Genomic DNA, 23,868 nt, shown 5'->3' with positions numbered 1-23,868 from the left:
AGGGTAGAGTTAATAGTAGAGGGAACTACATTGCGTGCCACACTAAAGTAGGTAAAAATTTATCGGGTCGGGACGCCCCGAGGGTAGAGAAGGGTGCAATGTTGCGAATATGGAATTTGGCCTCCATATCCGCTTGTAAATATTCCCCTATTTTCTCCAATACTCCCCAACTTTCCCCGATCCCCCATTCCCTAGTCCCATTGCATGTAAATAACAATCAGTAGAGCCGACCTTCCCCTTATTCCCCCATTAAATGTCGTGCCCAGGTCCACCGCACCACAGGTAGACAACTTTCGGACATCTTCCTAGTTATTCTTATTCTATGTCAGTTAAGGCCTCGTCTCCATTAATTATGACTCTTCGTTGCACCAGAATGTGATTATATGGCATCAGTAGTGAGTTTAGGACCTTTCCCATACCTCCTCCCATCTTCTTCCCCAAACAACAACAATAACAACAACTACAACAACAATTACAACAACAACAGAGGAGATGGCGGCGGAGCGGGGGAGGATGCGTCCTCACACCGGCTCGATTAGCTCCAGACCATGCGCTCCACGGGGTTACCCCGAAGGGGCTGGCTGTCAGCTCCTCGTCAGGGGCGGAGCCAGTAACGCCCCCCGCACGCACCCAATGAGAAGCAACGTGCCGATTCCACGAGGCGGAGCTAACGAGCCGAGGGCGTGTCACTCCCCGCCGGATATACGCGGCCCCGCGCCGGATGTGACCCCAGATGCGCCTCAGCTTGGAGACTGGAGAGAGAAGCCACCGCCACCCCCAGCGCGACGATACCTCCCCGCATCTCTGGACCGGACCGAGTCGATTCTGCCTTGAGCCAGGAGTGCACCTTGAGCCATCGATACCCGCTGTCCTTTTCATCAACCCCCGTGTGAGTCAGCATTTTGTCCCGTGTGTCTGTCGTCTGTCCGGGGTTAATATAAGAGTGTGTCTAAGTGCCTGTCTTCCTGTAATATACCTCTAGCCCCTGTAATCTAACCTTTTCCGTACGAATATACTTGAGAATCGAAACGTTGGTGTCGTATTGTGTGATTGTAATCCAGCCGGGTGTCTTCTTTTTCTTATTGAGCCAGCATAGCGCGGCTAGTCAACGTTCGGGCACAATCGGGTAACTTGTACGGATACGGCGGCCATCCCGCTCGGCCCACCATACCATCAAAGTCGTATCTGTAACAATATGTTCTCAGTAGCTGACCAGAGGCTTAAAAAGATTTCCTTATTTACAGGCAGGGATGCCGTGGCCGCATGTTTCTCATTGTGTTGGTGTGCACGCTTCTTCATAAGGTGGTGGTCATCCGAAAAATAGTACAGAGTGTCCCTCTGATGAAACGGAGAGGCCATTGATGTAAATTAACAATACGAGTCCCAATACGCAACCCCCTGCACCATGCCTACTTTGAGAGTTGGAGCTGAAGACAGACTACTATCCAGAGCAACCTGATGTTTGCATGCCCAATGATTCAAGGAGATCACTCTGAATACTGTTGGCTTGGAAAGCAAGTTTAGGTGACGTCCAGGCTTGGGAGATGTCCAGACAGATGGTCCTGGCCCCACGATTTATTGCATCCATTGTTGAGTTGGTCGTAGCAACATCTCCACAGTGGAATAGCTTTGTGAGCAACGTCAAGCATGACTCAATCTTCAGAACGAAAGGGACAGAAGAGGGATATTGAACCAGGAACTGACTTGACCAATGGCCACCATGCTTTGGAGAATATTTGGAATCATGTAAGCCTTACCCTCAACGGAATCCTTTCATCTCTTGTCAATGGTGGAGTGCCCCCAAGGCATTGTTCTGGGCCCACTCCAATTTCTGATCTTCATCAACGATCTCTCTAACTATATAAAATCCCCTTCATCTATTTGCTGATGACTCCACCCTCTGCCGTGACATCCCTCATCCAGCAGACAGGCAGCCTCTTTGCTCTCGTCAGACTTTGACAAAATCACAAGCTCAGTTTAATGCTGAGCTCTGACCCATTGAGGGAGAAAGAGTGTTTTATTTACCCCGTGTGTATTTTTCAGAGCCAAAAACATGATTTTAATTCCAATGGGAATCGTAAACTCGTACGTCACTGGGAAAATGTGATACTCACCGGAAGCTCAATAGGAAAAGGACAAACATCTGTGCCTCGTTTTATTTCATGGTGGGGGGGGGGGGGGGGGGTTTACTGCCCCTCTTATAAGATCATCATAAACTACACTGAAGTTTCAAACGCTTGTCTTGCCTTTCCGATGTATAATTCTGAGCTAGCTATGTATGTAAGTTATTGGCATGTGCAACTCTTCTTTTCCTCTTTTCTTTCCAGCATCATGCAAAATCTCGGTTCATTTCCACCTCCAAGTGGAGCGGCCTCTCCCTGCAGCCTCCTCAACGAGGATCGTTTGATTGCCTTTATCCAGTCCCGAAAGGCTTCGTCAGAGCCTGCGTCGTCGGACCCCTTACTCCATTTCCGCTTCTTTGCCCTTGACAATTCCGTGTTGCTGAGCATTCTGGAACAGCCTTTGGGATTACAAACAGGTGGGATTTGTGGACAAGCTTAGAGGATGTCTCTCGTTTATTGCCATAGGTTCAAATGGAGAACACAATAATTCATTCAGTTTGTTCTTTCACTCATGCCGGTTGTTGTTGTTTTGTTTGTTTTGTATACGGAGTCTAGGCTCGGGGAAGAGCTCGTACACTGAATGGAACAGTGGAGCAGAGTTGAAGGACAAGATAGAGGGAGACTTGGACAAACAATGGGTGTGGGGAGGAATGTCGGGCAGGAAAGTACTTATGGGGTGGACACTGGACAGGATGGACACAGAAGGAAATTCTCAGGAAGGAAAAACTAGAAATTTGGAAGGAGAGCTGGGAGGTGGTTAACGAGGGTAGAAAAGATCATGGTTTTGGATTGGGAACAATCTGAGATTGTGGTGAACAAGAGTTCAAGTCGTTAAGACCTGGAGGGAAGAATGAGGTCAAAGAGAATGTGGAAGTTAGTTAAACAGATGTGAAAAAGAGGAACGAATGAGTCAAGGTCAGCAGTGATCCTGAATTTAGGTCGTTTCACCAGAAGGGGGTTGATGGTTGAACGTGTGCCCCTGCAGAATCCTGGGGGGTGGGGGTGGGGGACAAAGCACAGAAAGAGTAGAGGGTTTAACACCAGAAAAGAGGTCGTAGTTCAAGAGCAGAAAGAGGTGTTGGAATGCAGGTGGTAGTTTAAGACCAGCAGAGGGTTTACGACCAGAAAGGAGGTGGTTGTGAAAGGCCAGAAGGAGGTGGTAGTTTCACTGACTTGTCTGCAATGGGAAAGTGAAAGGCCCATAGAGTCAGATTCAGTGTGAGAGGTTACAATGATCTTGAAGGCCTTTCTTTCTACGGTATAAAGCTGAGCAAGGTGTGAGGGAGGCAGGGGCGTTGAGAGCCAGCGTGGGCCGCAGGGCAAACAACCTCGCAGAAACCCCCGTGCCCTACCTCCCATTCCCCTTGCCCTGAGCGATAAGGAAGTGAGGACGAGCCGACGAGGGGTTTTGTTGTACTGCTTTGTTTTTAATTGCATGAGAAGCTCGGGCCCCTCAACGGACCACGGGCCCCAAGACAGCGACACCCCTGACTCCCCTCTCAATTGACCCTGAAGGCACGGGGGGCAGCCCAGAGGGGAAAGCAGTATTCCATCAAGCGGTGGATGAAGGCCTTGTAGGTGGATAGGAGATCAGGTGTGCCAAGGAAGGACTTTGTATGACGGAATATGCCCAGTCAGCGAAATGATTAAATTTTGGTGAAGAACTGGATCCAGATTCGGGTGCTAGAATTTTTAGTGATACTTAACCATTGAGCGATAGGGCAAAAAACGATATATAGCAATGCATGCTAATTAATAATTAATTTTAAATAATAATAATAATTAATAACAATAATAATTAAATAATAATAATTAATAATATCAAATAATGCTAAAAATCATTGTATACGATATATAGCATGATATATAGCATAAAGCATATAGCCTGGTGTTGGCTTAGCGGTTAGGGTGCCGACTTGGGATCCTAGGATCCTGGGTTCGAATCCCGGTCGATCACTGAATTAACGCCAGGGGGGTTGACTCAGCCTGTCATCCTTCCGAGGTCGGCAGATTGAGTACCAGCTTGCTGGGATGAATGATCACGGTGTGTACCCCGATTTAGAATAGGTACACCGTATCCCTGCGCATCGTCAGAGGTGACCAAGGGTTGGCGTCAGGAAGGGCATCCGACCAGAAAAAAAACAAAAAAACATTGCCTCAAACAGGGAACCATGATTGTCATGGGGCCTGCAAGGCTAACCCCCGCTCTAGCGGGGAAAATGGCCTTAAAACGATCATTCATATAGCATAAAGCAAAATAACTCAGCTGTTCACCACCATCTCTTATCTTTCCCCATCCAAAACCTTGATCTTTTCTACCCCCGTTAATACAAATCCAAGGCCACCTCTTTTAATCTCCGACTTCTTTCCTGAAATGCCTAGTAGTGCCCATTTGTTTTGTATACCGTTTACCGATCGATGTCCCTGTTTTCTACTGTTGATGTGCTGTGGGCTTCCCTCTCTCCTCACGACTCTTGTCTCCCGTTCCCTTTATTTTATGTTTCATGTGTCAGTTTATGTTTTTGTGTTTAATGTGTTAGCTCTTACACGAGCCTCGACTCTGTATACAAATGTTTTTTTAATAAATAAAGAAAACCAACTATTTTTGAGGTCAAAAGGTCAAAGGTCAACTCTAGGTCAAACTTCTAAAGTCGTTAATTTTCATCTGAAAAATATGCACTTTTCAGCCTGTTGACCCGAGCTTTGATCAAGATTGTCAATTTTAACCTTGATGAAATGGACAATTTGCTGGATCAATGGCAACCTTTTTTGGGTTGGTGGTGGGGGAGGGATGTGGATTTTGCAAGTATCGTGCTCTGCATGACGTCTTCTTGTTTGTCTTTGTTTGTGAACAAGATATCTCAAAAAGTTGTGGACAGATTCGGACGAAATGTGTATATCACAAGGACAAAATTATTAGATTTTGGTGAAGATCCGGCTTGTAGTGATTCTTCACCATTGGGAGATAGAGCCAAAAACGATATATAGCACAATATCTCAAGAAGTTGTGGTCGGATTTGGACAAAACTTGGTGGAGGGGTTGTGTGTGTGACAAAGATTAATCGATTCGATTTTGGTGAAGATCTAAATATGCATTTGGATACGAGAATTATTAAATTTTAAGTGATTCTTCACCATCGAGAGATCAGGAGAAAAGCGATATATAACATGATATTTAAAAAAGTTATGGACGAGTTATGACTACATTTGCTGGACAAGTTGGTTGGTGACGAGAACAAGCCGATTATATTTTTGTTCAGGTCCGAATTCAGATCCGGCTAGAGTCCCTGTATATAGAGAGTTGTGTCAACTCAAATTTGGACGCCATTTTGTGTCTAAGTGTGTCGGATTAGATATACATGTACATTCACGATATGGGGTGATATATTCTAAACCTGCTAAAAAAAATTTCTTCACATATTTAGTCTTATTATTACATACAGGTGATATTTGTTTTGTCAAAAACTCAGCTATTGCCGTGAAAAAGAGCTGTGTGGTGATATTAAAAGTGGTATGGCAATGCATATTACAAGCCAACACTGCATATAAGAGCTAACATTATAAGTAAGACAAACCAATGCTGTCGTTCTCTGAATTTTAATAACTTTTAGAAAGGAGTGTGGGCATATCCAATATTTTTTAAAGGGTGCCGAGAGCAATTCCGGTGTAGGACTTCCAGCCGACATATAGTCTAACACACTTAAAACAAATTCTGTACGTGGTATTGCCATATTTCTATAGTGTACAACTTTAGTTTTATCGACATTTATATTCAATTTCCATTGTAATGATTTAACAAGCTGCAAGTCAGCTTCTGTCTCTGACATAAGGAAAACGTCATCGGCATCTAGTAAGATTGAAATGTTCATTTATTACTACACCCTTGCCCAGGACTCTGATGGATATTGCCTGATCGATTAATATGTTTCATAGCTGGCGACTTAATTAACACTTAATTTTCGACTGCGCCAAGCCGTAATTAAACAGAGAAAAAACTTTTAAAAATACCTGCAGTGTGCACGGTTCGTCTAGTCGAACAGATATGGAAAAGCACAGATAAGACGTCGTATCCACCATAACTTGTTTAATTTCACCAGGAACACGATGAGGCCAACACAGTAAACATTCAGTACAAATCTTGGTTCATACATTCAGTACAGAACATGATTCATACATTCAGACCGTAAGAAAACTCTGCCCGTAATACAACACTCTGACCAGACCAACACTTCATCCCACTACGTTCACTCCTCACAAGTGAAACTCATCACTACTCCGTTCACTCCTGACAAGTGAGACTCATCACTACTCCGTTCACTCCTCACAAGTGAAACTCATAACTACTCCGTTCACTCCTCACAAGTGAGACACCATCACTACTCCATTCACTCCTCACAAGTGACTTGTATTTGATGTATCCTTGATGTATTTATTTATTGAAATTTTTATTCTAACACAACACAGTTTAATTTTAATGAGCTGTCATGTACTAGTACTTCCACAACAGAAAATCACATGGACAATCTTCCGGAAGATGGCCAGACAAATCGCTAGCTCTATCGACCACATGTATATTGATATCAAACAGGGATAACAGCTTTTGAAAGTTGAGCCAGTTTTAAATGTGGGTACACAAATACACCTGTTTTACTGCATTAATCACCTAGAAATATTGTATGTTTTGGGAACGATAGCTGTCACCAGGTTAAATATATAGGGATTGTCCAATGTGCAAAATCTTCCATCACTACAATTTGGCCATAAATCCCGGGGTGGGAAATATTTGAGCAAATATGCCACAAGACGCATGAGCACTGTACAAAGCAAACAATAACTCGTCAAATTTTAGACGTATGGATGGCTGCACAACCCGCAAAAAAATTGAGCAGGCCTCCCCCTAAAATTGCTTTTATGATTGCCGATTAGGCTAAAGATTTTAAACCAAAAAAATAACTTGCCTCGGAATAAGTTTTGAATGGACGGACAGACAACTGAAAACAAAACGGACCATGGGTTTCCCACCCCTATAAAATCAAAATTAATTCCCTCTGAAAAAGTACAGTGACATTGCCCGCAGACTACCCAACCGCAGACCAGGCAATGTCACTGTACCGGGACATTTCATCAATCAATGACAATATGCGGTCCGCTAGGACTACCCAAAAAAAATTGAGCAGGGTTCTTCCCACGGAAATGCATTTTTGGTCAGCTCCTTGAAGATTATAAACAAACACAAATCACTTCCCTTTAAAAGGGTTTTCAATGGACAGACAACCAAAAAAAAACCGAGCAGATAGAATTGCTTTTGAACATCGATCATCAAGCGGCGTGGGCCTACCTGGCAGAGTCTCGAGGAGTCGATCGCTTTCCAGCTCTTTCGTCTGACTTTCGCTTCCCAAATTTGTCTTCTGACTTTAACACTTGGAAATCGATACATCTTATATTTCCCAGATTGGTTTGAACAACCAAAAGCAGAACAACCAGTCATTTTGTTTGGCAATAAACAACATTCCCGTACCAAGCTGACGTTCACGCACGGTGAAGTTAGACACAAAATGGCGCCACGAAATCACGTGACCAGAAATCTCGGGTCAGCGCATGGCGCAACTCTCTTTATACAGGGACTCTAGATCCGGCCTATCAGTGGGATACAAAACATAAACTGTTCAGCCTGGCGGAGGTACGTGCTCTACCGAGTGCCTTTCCAGTTATTCTTTGCTATTAATGCTGTCGTATTAGTAAATGTTGTCTTGATCCTTCTCCATTCCCTCGACTTTCCTAGAAAAGTCTCCCTCGGTGACATTGGTGCTCCGTGGTGCGGGTGGGAGGCATGTGTGGACAATGCAACTGCAGCAGCAACCACGAGATTCTCCACTTGTAGATAAGGTTGCTCCCTAAACATCAAAAGCACTGTCCGTGTTGTATCATGTGACCAATTATTTTTATTGGAACTTTTCCCCTTTCTCCCTCCACTGGCACACTGACCATTTTGACCATTCTGTTAACTCTGTAATGCAATTGTAATTACTAATCTGTTGAATATGCACATTGATTGAGTTAATCATGGCACACGGTTTTATTATTTTATAAATGTCGATTAAAAAGCAGCTTTACCTCCATCTCCTCTTACAAAACCCCTGAATTTGGATCCCGTGCTCGATAATCTATATATGTGTTAACACAACTCTCCTTCCCTCTGCCCACAGCCATTTGAGACGGAGAATCGCCCGACACCTCGCCCACCTGCCGGTCCCCGTCCCACCATCAGACACCGTGTTTTCCCAGATGAAGTGGACAAGATCCCGTTCGTTAAAGCAGATTGCAGCATTCCAGACCTGCCAGATATCGTCGATGAACAGGCAGGACGGTTTTGATACAATAACAAGAATAACATTGATAATAATAATAACTAGCAAGCATCTGAAAATGCTTGATGGAATTGATGAAACCCGTCCATGCCCACTTTGTATTCAGACTTCTTCTTCCGTATGCTGAACATGACGAGAACAGCTAAAAAATACAAAAAGATTGACAATTTTAGGTGACCATGACCTTTTGGCCTCAAAAGCAATAGGCTTCAGTGACCCAATATGCAAACTCTGCTCAAATTGCACTTCAATTACATCAAAATTGATGATTTTGTGACCTTTGACCTTGACAGAACACACGTCACAATCGATGAATTGGATTAGATTGGGTGACTGACATATTGATATTTTATGCAACCTTGACCTGACCTTTTCATCTTAATAAAAAACATTTGTCTTCTTGCTTTTGATTGTTGAACCAATTGAGTGAGCCAATATGAAAATTCTTTAAATCTCTGGTCAATCGGATGAAAATTGACGATATTATGTGACGTTGACCTTTTTTTTTTTCTATACTCGATACAAACTATAGAAAATTTTCTACACAAACAAAAAAAAAATTCTATGCAAAGAGCGGTTTCAAAGAAGGAAAGTCAGTGCAAAGAAAGTCAGAAAGTGGACAGTTTGGTGTTTGGCAAGGATGAATTTATTTGATTTTGGTGAAGATCTGGATCTGGATACTAGAATTTTTAAGTGGTTCTTCACCATCTATAGATAGGGCCAAAAACTATATATAGCACGATATCTCAAAAATTTAGGACGGATTCTGCCGACACTTGGTTGGATGAGTTGGGTAGATGACAAAAACAAGCTAATTCGATTTTGGTTAAGGTACAGATACAGATACGGCCTATCAGAGAAATACAAAACGTAAACTGTTCTCCCTAGCCGAGGTACACGCTGTACCGAGTGCTGTTCCAGTTGAATGTGTAATCATGTAAGCAATTTTACACAAGTTCACAAAACATTCACTTTCCTATCTTCCCTTTTTACCCATAGCTGGCTATTCAGCATGAGAAGCTGCGTCGATTACTCGATGTGCAAATTGCTTACGAGACTGGAGTCGTTGCCACGCTGGATCGGGCACGTGCCTCGACGCCTTTCCCGGACCCCCAGCTTGATTGCCGTCCCCCAGGACCTGCTCCTGCTTCCCAAACAGCTCGCTTGCTGCTTTCTCATCTTGGCCTGCTCTCATTTGAGGCGCTCAAGGTTTTCACCTCGTTTTCACTACATTTACATCCCATACTTTGGATTATCCTCCAAATGAACACTCGTTTTAACGTGTTAACAACAGTCGATTTTTTTTTTCAGTGTCAAGGCTCGTGGAGGAGCATGTAACAAAGAAAGGATCAGGACCTAACAGACCAACAATAACAGTGGAAGGGGGGAGGAGGTGAGGGAACACACCAACAGCAGGTTTGAGGGACAAAATGTAGTAGAGCGGATAGGGGAAGAATCGTGCACTTTTTGATAAAAACATCAAACTTGATACATATCATCAGTAGGCCATTACAATAAAAAATAGATATAGTGCCATCCCAGTTTTGGCCTATGACGGCTGTGGCGGCCATTTTTCAAAATACCGAGTATTAGACGGCGGCCATTAAAATACTTGCTCCATGTGTCCCAATTTTTTCAAAATGGCCACCGTCTAATACTAAAATACCATATAACTCCACAACCAAGAGGCCTAGAATCTTAATTCTGGTGCCTATATGTAGGTTTTTGGGGTCATATAATTCAAAGAAGGCAATAATGAGTATGTGTGATCACGTCTTGTTCCACTTTTGGAACATAAGTGCCCTTTTCCAGTTTACAGAGACACAACATTTGGCGGTCTTTGTATTGCTTTATTTTGTATTGATGAAATATAAGATACCTGTACCGTAGGATTACTGTATGATTATTGTATCGTTGAGTTAACACCAGGGGGGTCGACTCAGCCTGTCATCCTTCCGAGGTCGGAAAATTGAGGACCAGTTCACTGGTAATTCCCTGTGTGTCGCAAGAAGCGACTAACAGGGTTGGCGGCAGGAAGGGCATCCGGCCATAAAACATTGCTTCAAAAAGGGGACCACGGTGCCCAAAAAAGGCCAACCCCTGCTCTGCGGGGAAAAATGGCCTCTAAAGGTGGTTTTCTTCTTTTGTACCGTAAATCTAACTTATAGTGCTATAAAAAAATAACAGTCAAAACGAATACGCAGCCAAGTTACTTATTGTTGTAGATACCAATGTGCCATGAGTCAGTTAGGCTTACCATCAAATGTGAAATGCCAGATATCACATGAACTAATCATGGCAAGAACCCCCACATTCGCATAAAGCTGTACACGGCAGAGCTGCTTTTGTGCATTTGCAGTTTGTTCGACAGCCTTTGGTACAACCGCATCAAATAAGTTATCTGCAAACTCTGCTGGCTTCAGGAAGACTGCTCCAAAGAACATCCCAGTTTCCATCACGACTACGAGTCCATCCCCATCCGTCCAGTTGTGGAGGCGTAGCCTTTGCTTCAAGCACCTGCCTCCAGATGTGACCGGCCTGGTATACTGCTCGTCTAGTGTGCTGAAGTAGAGCACCCTTGGTCGGTGGAACGTTGCTCAAGGCTCTGCCTTTCCGTGTGAATAGGTCGATCCTGAGCTCATCAACATGGTGTTTAGAACTTGTTCGGTCATAAAGAAGTACGACGAATCTCTCCAGAACATCCATAGCAGCATCAACATCTGACATTTGTGGTTGTTCCATCAGCTTCATTAACTCCATTGTAACCTCAGGGCACATGCTCCATGTATCCCAAGCAGTCTTCTTTCCTCTGCCAGCAACGCAAGGGGTCACATCGCACCCAGTAATGGCGTGAAACATTGGAAGGGCAATGGAGTTCTCAGGACCAATTGCAGCTGAGATATCATGAGCTGGTACCATGCGCATATGCTTGCCTGTGCCGAACGCCACCCATAGAGCATACAGTGTCACTTCTAGCTTTTTAAATACATACACTGCCAGAACAACTACATCACTGTCCACAGTACGGATGAGAACAGTGTTGTGTTGTTTAGCTGAATCAGCAACATGAAGCATCATACGGCTGTCTGCTTCCTCATGTGTACAAGTGGATAAACCTCCCGTGTTTCTTGGCTGGCGACAAACAACATCCTCATTCAGCGTACTGATTACTTGCTTCTCTGTTTGAATGTTGAGAACTTCTCTGCTGAGGAATGAGAACAGTTCCTTCTTATTGTCAGAGAGCCGCAAGAACTGTTGCCAATTTTTCGGTACTGCAGTCTTTGGCTCAACCCTTCGACGGATTCCTTTCCCTCTTCTCTCTGGTCTGTGCCTTTAATGAATCTGGCCTGTAATCATCCCAGACAACATCAACCCTCTGAGCTCTTTGTAGCTTAGAATTTACATATGGCAGAAAGACATCGTGTGCATATTCCTGAAATGTTTTTGCTGCTCCAGGCTCGATACTCAACCACACATACTCGATATTGCCTTCTTTGATTTCTATAACCCCCAAAACCTATATATAGACACCAGAATTAAGATCCTAGGCCTCATGGTTGCTGAGTTATGTGGTATTTTAGTGTCATGTGGTGGCCATTTTGAAAGATGGCCGCCATAGCAATCACAGGCCAAAACTGGGATGACACTATATCTAATTTTGTTTCTTATGGCCTACTGAATATGTGTACCAAGTTTGATGCTTTTATCAAAAAGTGCACGATTCGTTTCTATATTGCACCTATCCGCTGGACAAGAGGGAGTCTTGGATAAATAAGGGATATCGGGAATAATGAGGGTTGGGAAGGACACAGGGTAAACAATATGGATACGGCCCCAAACTCTCAATCACAGAAGTGGAAGAACACAATTGGAATCCAGGAGATGGGCTTGGGAGGGTGAATTAGGGTAGAAAGGATCATGGTTGTGGATGGGGGATGACCTGAGATGGTGGTGATCAGCGGTTTTGAAGCTCTGGATGGAAAAGTTAGATTGACGAGACTGAAGGAATTGGTTCCACAGGTGGGAAAAAGCAACGGAGGAGTGGAGGTGAACAGTGATTCTGGATTTTAGGAGTTTCACCAGAAGGGGATTACTAGCAGACCATGTGCACCCTGTGTAAACTGTGATTGGGAGGCGTGAAAGGGGGGTGGGGTGGGGGGGGGGGCGGGACAGAATATGGTGAGAGCAGAGAACAGAGGGTGCAAGACCAGAAAGAAGGCACTAGAAAATAGATACCACCAACCTGTTTGTGAAAGTGATAAACCTTCAACCATAAACTCGGCTTCATTGTGTGAGATTCCCATGATCTTGAAGGCGTTGGTTGCCATGGCGTCAAGCTGAGGAAGGTGTGAGATAGGGGGCAGGGGCGCCACCCTGTTATTTGGTGCGATACTGTTGCCCTGCTGCCCACAGGTATTTGGAATTCCATGTATTTGGAATTCGGCATTGTATCTTCGTAGAGCCACCCATGGCAGCAAAGACTAATGTCCCAAGTCTATTCTTCCTGGTGTGACCCCACTCTCCCGATACAAACTGTAGGAGAAAGTTCAAAACTGTCGATGGTAAATGTGAAGAGAGCTTAGACAGTAGCATACAGAAGTACATACACTACTCGATGTATCTCATCTACCCCTTCACGTATAATAATATAGATTTATATGTGTAAGGGGATTGATCTAATTCCGGGACTTTCCCTTGTAAACTTCCATCATTGCTTTCATACCCTTAATTTTATCTCTCTACCTAGGAGCCAAGCAACAGCCGCCTGCCACCAAGTTTGGTCGCGCTGGAACCAACGCTGCCTGGGTTCCGTCAAGACCTAGCGGCTCTGGATTCACTTCCAACAAGGCCTTGCGACACGGTCTTTGTGTTCTATGTCCGGGCAGGACAGACACAGGCTGCCCAGGTGAACGGGTTAATAGCACTGTGCTGCCATGGCCCACAGCATGTTGGCAGACTTTGTATGTATGGGTTTCACCTTCCACTTTTGCTCCCTATCCTTTCTTCGTTTGTCAGATCCTGTCGAATGTGGAGAAAGCTAGTACTGTTCAAGGGGCCTTTCTGGAGCTTCTGCTTTCACTCGGCTGGCCTGTGGTGCTTGGCCAGCATCCCGGCTGGAGCGGACACGTTGCTACAAGCTGGCAAACAGCTGAAGATGTTGGCACCTCTTTTCCATCTGAAAGCAATGGTGTGCGATTTTATTATTCTTTTTTTTTGAGGATTGTTGAAGGATGTATATTTGATGCTTCATGTTTGGCATCTTAAGCGAGTGCTGAGGTCTGCCATGTGAATGATGTCTAGGTGATCCACTGGAAGGCAGTGGTGGGGCGGTGTTTAATGGTGAGCGGAAGGTGCTCTATTTCGCTGATGCACTTACCGAAGTGGCCTTTGTGGTGCCTACAGCCTCCCAGAATGGTACTAAGTACTTGCATCTTATTTGCACACTCAACTTCCTATTGCATTCTCAATTAAACTTCTTATTGTACTCAACCCTTCTGTTTTCTCCAAATTATCCTCTATTAAAACTATAGGCGATGAAAAAGCTTCTTTTTACGGTGTAGCCCAAAGGACAAAGCCGTCTAGAACAGTGTTTGTTTGTCCGTCCGTATGTATGTATGTATGAATGTCCCCTCACGTATACCAATCAGATCTGAGGATCTGGTCACATGACAGCGTGATGTGAATACGTCTGATGTCATTACGGCAGCACGGAGGCTGGCTCTCCACCCACCGCCATTTTGATGTATATGCCGTTCATGCTGAACATATCGTCGAACCTGTCATATATCACAATCACCATGCTCTACCTTCACGGTTTTCATTCAGTGTGAAACACAAACAAACCGATTGTTAAAATGATCATCAAATATCGAAAGCATAGACATTACGGCTCTTCCAACAATATGGTACGGTACGTATAGGCCTTATGCGTTTTTCCTCACCTTCGGACCGCTTCGGACAAATTTAGCCCAGGTTTCTTAATACAGTAGTGTATCGTTTTCGTAATAATAATAATAATATAGTAAATATAACCATAACATATTTTTTTCTTTTTGTATACAAGATCGAGGCTCGTGTAAGAGCTAACATTGATCACAAAAAGAAAAACTAACACATAAAACATATGATAAAGGGAGCGGGAGACAAGAGGGGGAAGCACACAAGTACAACATTTGAGGGCAGGGACATCGGGAGATCTGTGGGAGGGAGAGGGCTTGGGGCATGGGGGCATGGGGGGGGGGGGGGAGGGGAAAGGGAAAGGGAAAGGAGAGGTTAAAAAAAACAAAACTCATGGACACTACTAGGACTTTCAGGAAAGCTGTCGGTATTTCTAAAAAGTGGATCTGGGGGTGAATTAATGGGGGTAGAAAAGATCAAGGTTTTGGATGGGGGAAGATAAGATATGGTGGTGAACAGCTGTTTTAAAGAGAGAGAGACTTTGACTTTTGTGTGTGTGATAGAGAGAGAGAGAGTGAGAGAGAGAGAGAGAGAGAGAGAGAGAGAGAGAGAGAGAGAGAGAGAGAGAGAGAGAGAGAGAGAGAGAGAGAGAGAGAGATGGACGGACAGAGACAGACAGACAGACAGACAGACAGAGAGAGAGACAGAGAGAGACAGAGAAAAAGAAAGAAAGAAAGAAAGAAAGAAAAAAAGAGAAAGTCAGCAAGTCTTGATTTTGACACTTTAACCATTAGAGGGTTGCAGGCAGATCATGTGCGGCCTGTAGGAATATTTGGGGGACAAAGCACAGAGAGAGCTGGGGGAGCAAGGCCGGAGAGGAGTCGGTGGAGGACAGAAATGAGTGAAAGGCCCTCAGAGTTAGCTTCATCGCGGGAGATTCCAATGATTCTGAAAGCTTTGGTTTCAGCAGCGTGAAGTCGAGCTAGGTGGGAGGCAGGAGCACCAGCCCAGAGGGAAGAACAGTGTTCCATTGAGCTGCGGATGAAAGCCTTGTATGTGGTGAGGAGCTCAGGTGTGCCAAGGAAGGACTTCACATGACGGAGGATGCCCAGTTTGTGACTGGCTTTAGAGGCCAGCTTGGAAATGTGGTTTTCCCAGGAAAGATCATGGCAGATAGTGAGACCCAAAAGCTTGAGTGACAGAACTTCTTGGAGAGGATTACTGAGAAAGTAAATGGGAGGGTTGTCCAGTCGGTCTTTTCGGAGAGACATCGTAAGAGTGTGAGATTTGTCGGGATTGAAAGACATGTTCCACTTGTTTGACCAGTCTGTGATTTTGTCCAGGTCTGCAGAGAGTGAGAAGGCTGCAGACTGCCGATCTGAGGGATGAGGTATGGAGCGGCAGAGAGTGGAGTCATCAGCAAAGAGATAGAGAGGATTTCCCAGAGAGTCAGAGAGATCATTGATGGATATCAGAAAAAGCACAGGGCCCAGAATACTGCCTTGGGGAACTCCAGCCTAAACAGGAAGGGGAGATGTGAGAAAACCATTCAGGGCCACACGTTGACTTCAACCAGAGAGGAGGTCCGCAAGCCATGCGTGGAGATTTCCATGGATACCATAGGAGGAGAGTTTGGTGAGCAGAGCGGGGTGCCAGACCATATCGAAGGCACGTGATATGTCAAGGGAGACAGCTCTGATTTCCTGTTTGGCATAAAGGACCTCCATCCATTGTTGAGGGAGCAGAAGCAGCATGTCCAGAGTAGAATGACCTGGCCTGAATCCAAAGTGATGATGCGAGAGCAAGCCATTGGAGAAGAGGAAGGATTTGATGTCAGAAGCGAAAAAAATATATACACCAAAATTCAATGGACAAAGGATACTGTCCATGCTATTTAAAGCCAGAGCATGACCACAGCCATGTCAATTGCAGCTGCTTCGTATGAGCATTGCTATGAATCTCAATCGTAATTTATTGGTGCTAAATACTGTATAACACTCCATCTAGCAATCGTTTAAGAGTGAAAATCGTTTTGAAAGTCACCCGACTGTTGAAAATTCAGTGAAAATATTGTCTCTTCAAAGGGTCTGCTGATGCAGGCTCTCTGAGCCGGAGGCCAATGACATCCACTAACGGCCGAAACAATGTTGAAATTTATTGCGTCCGATTACTATTATAATCCCCCAAGGATTGCCCAAATGAAATCCGAAATCAGTAGCGCGAGGGCCAAATGGTGTGGAGACATTTATTTTAATTAAAAGGGTTCATTTACAATGTATTCTGGGATAAAGGATAGAATGTTTGCGATGAATAAATATGGAACGCACAAAGCAGTCGACAGACAAATAGGAATGAGAAAAGAAAAACTACTTGTCTACAATGAAATCTACTCCATGCTATGGCGCCGACAGTACTAGACTCAAACCACAAAGGGGAACACAGTCGAGGAATTTAGGGAGGCACGAGCTGTACTGGTCTTTGCTGCAAGCTAATGTCACACAGGACAAAGTCCGACTCGGGGTGGAAGAATGTATGGGGATGAGGAGGCCAGGAGATGAAGAAGGGAGGGATGCCTTCTTATCTGTAACAAAATGCTCAACTCTAATCTATCTCGCACATGCAGGGACATGGCCTTTTCCTCCTCTGGGACAGCCTTCATGGGTGACGGATCGCGTTATTGGCCTTCTGTAGGCGGCACCATCTCACAGACCCAGACTGCTCCGCCCCACGGGGCGGCTCGTTGTAAAATTGTTCCACCCTCTGCCAGGGCAGCTCACTTTGAAATGGAAAATCAGTGGCTTTATAAGAAGTTTTTTTTAACCTGCAGAATGGTGTGGCGCTGCTGAGCAAGCTATATAAAATAGTTGCTTGTGGGGGGTGTGGAGGTATTGTAATGAGTGAGTTTTTAGACAAAGCGATACGCTGATCGCAACCGTTTGTGTGCAGGTGGAAGAGACTTTGTACTCGGAGAGGAGGATACAGGTCGGGGGACGCTGAGGCAACCTTCATCAACTACCACTTGTGACACGCAGGCAGAAAACATGGTATAAACTTGACCCCCAACCGCTCCCTTATAACAGATATGCCAGGCTTCAAACAATGCCTTCAAAACAATGCCTTCAAAACAATGCCTTCAAAACAATGCCTTCAAAACAATGCCTTCAAAACAATCTTGCCTTCCACTTGATCTCTATCTCGCTTTCTCTTTCACTCACCTGCACAATGCACATATCTCGGCACTCCTTTGCTGTCTTTTTGAGCACTCACCGAGTTATTTCTACATGTATTATTTTGTTTTGGACGTGGCTTCCTTGTGGTGCATTCAGGCAGGGGCTGAAGCATGGGCAAGGAGAGCGACAGCAGTCGGGAAGGCTCTTCCTTCACTCGGCCCAGAAACCAAAGTCCTCGTGGTGTGGGTCGAGAGCTATGATGACATTGGTGAGGGGAATTGATATTAATGTAAATGGTTTTCTTTCCTTTTCATTCTTTCTTGCATTACATTATGTAATTATGTAATCCCCCTCTCTTCCCTTGTTATGATGTAGAGCACTTTCCGATAACAGAACTGTTGGCAGTGACGGGTACTGGATTAGAAGGACTACCTGGCAGCACCACATCAGTGAGGTGTGTGCGTGTGCATTTAAAAAAAAGTATATTGTGGGCAGCTGGGACTCTGAAGGATGTTATTTAAATACAAGATTACTTCATCCCGATTTATCAGTGCATATATAAAGCACCAACTCGTTGTTTAGGAATAACTCCAAACCAAGGCCTGACATTTTCTCTGTCACTGTGTGCTCAATCCCACACCCAAGGTCGTCATGTTCAGAGCGAGACGTTCCAGTGGTGTTCATGCAGCCCCTGGCCACCGGTTTGTTCCGAGTACGGCTCGCCGGACCTGCGGCTCGGCTGGCCATGGCAACCCCGTTGGTGGATGGAATGGTGGTCACACGCCGTGCTCTTGGTAACTGATCACCAAGCCTTTCTCAAAAGTTAGAAGCATGTCATCCTGATATGGCAGAGGTAAAGGCTTCTTAATTTTTGGCATTTTGCCTTCAACCATGATGGATGCTGAAAAGGATTGGGAATGACATTTTTGTGTCGATTCCAAATTGCCCTAAGGGCATTAAGAATGGACCACAAAACTTGGAACATAAGCACACGGAAACTAGACCAGGCAGAACCGGTTGATTACCTCATACATGGGGGCCTAATGAACCAGCCAGGTCTTTCTTTGACAATCCAATCGTGATGTGACAATTCTCCTGAGTCTAGCTGTTTCCAGAAGGAATTGAACCCATAACCTCTGGAATGCCAGTCCATTGTCCTCACCACTCTTCTACCATCTGGCAATGTGAATGCCATTTTTAATGTGATCGCTTAAGAAATGTATTACCTTTGATATCAGTCTGGATCATGCAGTTACTCACTTTATGCCATCATTGGAATATAAAAAAGAAAAATGACCTTTGTAATGCAGCCACCTACTTAATATGCTGGCTTATCATTTGTACAGGGTTCCCATTTGCTTAGCTCCTACAATGAATGAATGAATGATCGTTTTAAGGCCATTTTTTTAGGCCAATCAATGTTTTATGGCCAGATGCCCTTCCTGATGCCAAATCAAATTTCAAACAAATCAAATTTTCAATCAAAAAAACAAATGCATTTCAAATGCAAAATTTCAAATGACAGGTTTTCCTACTGAATGGGCTTCTGGAAATCGAGCTTAGAATTTGTGTGCTTTTTGTAACTTTTTGTTTTGTTTTGTAATTTATAAAACTTGTTTAATTTATTTTGGCCACTTTTGCCTGGCAGGAATGACAACATAGTACAGGATTTTCTTATTTGGCAATATACAGGTGACTATAGGTTTTTCCTGTATAACGTGATTATTCTCCGCAGGCCTGTTGGTGCGTCAGACGGCGGTAAACGCATGTCGTCGGCGACGCTTGGAAAGCGATCTTCACAGTCCACCCCACGTCCGCCGCAAGGTTAAGATCACAGATCTCATCCACAAACATCGCAGCCGCCTTCTGGAACCAGACTTTTTCGCTTCTCTTTTCTACCCTACCCTTGGCTAGCTTTTCCTCAATGCCGTGCTGACCTCCTTCCCGATTGTGCTTATTTGAATTTTATTTGCGTGCTTGCTTTTCCAATATAAACATATGTAAATGTATTTCGTTATTGTACAAGAATGCAATGGACTTGCAACCACAGTATATTCAACACGAGGCTGCAATGACTTATCTTTGTATACCTGGTAGCTTGAGTTATAAAGTCAAATGTTTTGATACAACTATTATTTCCCTTCAGCTTCCCTGTTTTTTGAAATGTGAAAGTTTAAGGGGTTTATTCCATATTTATTTTTTCTTGCTCATTATTTCAGATTATTGTTAAAGGTTAAAGAGGTGGTAGTTAACCCATACGCATGTGAAGCGAAAAGTGGGTAGAAGCAATTGGTTGGTTCAGACTATCTGTCTGTCTACAGATATTAGTTTATGATGGAGGAACAACTTCACTTCAATTATAAATTTTGAACACGAATTCGAACATGAACTTGTAGTCATTTAGCAGTACTGGCTCTGAAATTGTATGGAATCTCGTCCCGGACATACGTGCTAAGAGGAGTGAAATAACTTAGTCTGTTTGCCTGTCTGGTAGTCAAACAAACTTACTGTTTCTAATGTCGTCATAATGGACACAAACAACAGTCACGAAGAACTAATGTAATGTATTAAACAAGGTGGTGTAAAAGACGCTGCATCAACGGTGGTGAACTGAAAAAAAATCTGCAACCTTTTGTATCTTAATTTTATTTCAGTTGAATTGTATACTTGAACACTGTAGTACACAAATCGCCTTTTTAGCACTTTCAAAACCCTTCCGTTTCGCAATACTGGGGAAAATATTTATGCCATCTCATGCCCTGAGGGCAGAGCAGCTGTGAGATTCAGCATTCAGACAAACAAGAGAGTTTAAAAGATTCTTCCCGTCTTTTTTTCCCCCCAGGACCATGGTGTAAGTCGTTCTATGAACTTTCTAGTTTTGAAAGCAACCCTAACAATTTGTGTGGCATATAACATGGGAAGGGTCAAATGGGCATTAGAGGCTGAAAGAGGATTAATAAGATGGCAAATAGGCATCAAGTGTGATGTTTATGGAAAGCTTTCTTTATAATACCAAATAAAAGTGCTTAATTGGGGTTCAAGGTGTCTGTAATCAGTCAATTTGGGATATTTAACATTCACCAACTAATGTCGACATACGGGCCGCCAGTTTAATGTCCATCCGAGGGACGGCACCCACATTGATAAATTGCCCTGCCTGTTAAACACCAGGATGATGATTTATAGCTGGGTCAGGATTCAAACCCAGGTTAGAAAGCTGAGAGCGGAGTGTGTGCGTACCTCCATCCATCCTGCCAGTTTCTCATTAACATATCACTTGAGAATTATTGTTGAAGTGCTCTTTGGTTCTCAAGGTCAGTTCGGAGACTCGTTTGGCCATTGTGATTAACACTTTGTCAAGTGATTGCAAAATGTGATCGGAAGACCTGGCAATCATTGATTGACAAAGTTAGAATATAAAACTTGCCCAATGAGCATCATTTTAAAACAGTATTTCTAGTTTGATATGTGACCATCCAAAGGTTGATTGTGGAACAAGTCAGCAATATGTTGAAGAAAATGATCAGAGATATCAGATGCTTCTGGATTGTTACTGGCCAAGGGGCACTTTAAGGCCTCAGATGCTTATTTCTGACAAATAATACAAAGTGTCCAGTCTATTATTGTGCAGCTTCAGTCTGCAACAAATAAAAGTAAATATTATAAAGAGACCATTTAGTAACATTCACGCACCCTGTCTTTATAAATCTTTCACCTACTTGCAGTGTTATTTTGATCTTTGTCACCCTCCTGTGACATAAATATAGGGGCAATACCCCTGCCGCTCACCTGGTAGAATAAACAGTATACTGCACCGACTAAGGGTATTTTAAACCAATATCGATGGTTGCTAGAAGACAGGGAAGCATGTAGAATCATACTAACATAATCATAAGACTTTAAACAATTTTTTAAAATACCTATTTTGGGGGAAAACCCCCCTCCCCCAACCCCATATACCTCCTAAGACCTCAATTTCTATAATGCCTTGAACAAACATTGGTACATCATGGGTGATTAATGGTGTGAAGTTTCATCGAAATTGTGTGTGTAGTTTCTGACAAGAAAGCAAATACATATTTTGGGGGGCACCCCTCCCCGCCCCCCATAGAAAGGGGCAGATTTTTTGAATGCCATGAACAAACTTCGGTACATCACGGGTGATAAAGGTTGTGGTCAAGTTTCATCGAAATATTGTGTGTAGTTTCAGAGGAAAAAGCAAATTCCTATTTTAGGGGGTCAAACCTGGATCCACTTTGACCACCCTTAGACCCCGATGTTTTTTAATGCTGTGAACAAACTTTGGTGACAACACAACAAATATCATTTGTGCCAAATTTGGTCGCAATCCTATCAGATCAGTGGTTTCGGAGAAGAAGTTTCAAGTGTTTACGGACTGGCGGACGGACAACGCGCCATCGCATAAGCTCCCCTGAACTTCGTTCCAGGTGAGCTAAAAATTAGATGTATCAATTGGAAATCACTATTTATAGAACCAAAACATGAAACATTTAATTTACACATACAGTGCCTATGGAAAGTCTACACCCTCTTTCAAAATTTTCACCTTTTGTTGCCTTATCGCCTGGAATTACATTGCATTGAATTCGACTTTTTCCACCTTTATTTATACATTGTAACCCACAACTTCCAAGTGAAAAATAAATTCTACAAACTTCAGAAAATTTATTTAAAATACAAAATTAGAATATCTTGGTTGGATAAGTGTCATGTTATGGGGATGTTTCTCATCGGCAGGGATTGGGGCACTTGTCAGCATAGAAGGGAAAGTGGATAGAGTAAAATACAGAAAAATCCTAGAGGAAAACCTGCTGCCCTCTGCAAGAAAGCTGAAATTTACCTTTCAGCATGGCAATGACCAGAAAGAAGCACATAGCCAAAGTGAAACTGAAGTGGCTAAGGAACAAAAGATAAATGTCCTTGAGTGGCCCAGTCAGAGCCCCGACCTAAATCCAAACGAAAAACTGAGGCATGACTTGAAGATTTCTGTCCATCAATGCTCCCCACGCAACTTGACTGAGCTTGACCAGTTTTGTACAGAAGAATGGGCAAATATTGACCAATCAAGGTGTGCAAAGTTGGTGGAGAACTATCACAACAGATTCACAGCTGCAATTGTAATCAAAGGTGCTTCTGCCAAGTATTAACTCAGGGGGGTGGACACTTATCCAACCAAGATGTTGTAGTTTTGTATTTTTAATTAATTTTCTGAAATTTGTAGAATTTGTTTTTCACTTGGAAGTTGTGGGTGACGATCTGCAAATAAAGGTGGAAAAAGTCTGATTTAATGCAAGTTAATTCCAGGCTATAAGGCAACAAAAGGTGAAGATTTTGAAACGGGGTGTAGACTTTCTATAGACACTATATAGAGATAGAAAATGATATAACACCTGAAGGACATGTGACTTACAATAATTTTTCAGAAAATCGTGTCAAATTTTACTGCCCCCAAGTGCGGTTTTAATACACTAGTTTTTGACGGTTACCTTTTTTTTGTTTTTTTGTTTTTTTGTATACTGATTCGAGGCTCGTGAAAGAGCTAACATTTATTTCACAAACAAATCAACCAGACAAACAAAATATATAAAAAGAGGGAGCGGAAGACAAGATGGGGAGAGAAGGGGAAGCACACAAACACAACATTTGAGAGCAGGGAGATGTGTGGGAGGGAGAGGAGGTGTGGGAAGGGGGGGTGGGAGAAGTATAAAACATAAGGGGACCAAAGACTCCCAGGACAGAAGTTGGTATTTCAAAAAAGTGGATTTGGGGTGAAATTAGCGGGGGTAGAAAAGATCAAGGTTTTGGATGGGGGAAGATAAGAGATGGTGGTGAACAGGTGTTTTAAAGACCTGGAGGGTGGAGTGGGATTGAAGAGAGTGAGGGAGTTTGTTCCAGAGGCGTGAGAAAAGAGGAATGAAAGAGTGAAGGTGAGCAGAGAGTCTTGATTTTGGCAGTTTAACCATAAGAGGGTTGCTGGCAGATCTTGTGCGACCTGTAGGAATATTTGGGGGACAGAGCCCAGAAAGAGCTGGGGGGGGGGGGGGGCAAGGCTAGAGAGGAGTCGGTAGAAGACGGATAGACCACCAACCTGCCTGCGGTGAGTGAGTGAAAGGCCCTTGGAGTTAGCTTCATCGCGGGACATACCCTTCTGAAATGAATCATATAGTACCCTAAAGAAATTCCATGGAAAATGTAGTGATTTTTCGGTCTGTAACGGTATTTCCTGTTAGTATTACTGTATTAGCCACCATATTATTATTAGTGGGACACCTTGACTTAAATCCTAAT

General features: G+C 43.6%; 1 protein-coding gene across 11 annotated transcripts in view; it reads left to right on the top strand.

Annotated features, from left to right (window-relative positions):
* The window catches only part of RALGAPB (Ral GTPase activating protein non-catalytic subunit beta), a 157,090-nt gene extending 136,942 nt beyond the window's left edge, over nt 1-20,148 (top strand). For all 11 annotated transcript variants that reach the window (XM_078784853.1, XM_078784852.1, XM_068128356.2 and 8 more), the window contains 12 exons: nt 2,328-2,539; nt 7,906-8,009; nt 8,330-8,482; nt 9,491-9,700; nt 13,239-13,397; nt 13,508-13,679; nt 13,793-13,906; nt 17,336-17,433; nt 17,716-17,827; nt 17,935-18,013; nt 18,205-18,353; nt 19,295-20,148. In XM_078784853.1, the coding sequence (XP_078640979.1) occupies nt 2,328-2,539; nt 7,906-8,009; nt 8,330-8,482; nt 9,491-9,700; nt 13,239-13,397; nt 13,508-13,679; nt 13,793-13,906; nt 17,336-17,433; nt 17,716-17,827; nt 17,935-18,013; nt 18,205-18,353; nt 19,295-19,473 (1,741 nt within the window). In that variant the 3' untranslated portion in view covers nt 19,474-20,148. The remainder of the gene's footprint in view (nt 1-2,327; nt 2,540-7,905; nt 8,010-8,329; nt 8,483-9,490; nt 9,701-13,238; nt 13,398-13,507; nt 13,680-13,792; nt 13,907-17,335; nt 17,434-17,715; nt 17,828-17,934; nt 18,014-18,204; nt 18,354-19,294) is intronic.
* The last annotated feature ends 3,720 nt before the right edge of the window (nt 20,149-23,868 follow it).

This window comes from Myxine glutinosa, chromosome 9, assembly GCF_964187855.1.
Source record: "Myxine glutinosa chromosome 9, kmMyxGlut1.1, whole genome shotgun sequence".
Classification (NCBI taxonomy): domain Eukaryota; kingdom Metazoa; phylum Chordata; class Myxini; order Myxiniformes; family Myxinidae; genus Myxine; species Myxine glutinosa.
This window is presented reverse-complemented; position numbering and strand designations above follow the sequence as displayed.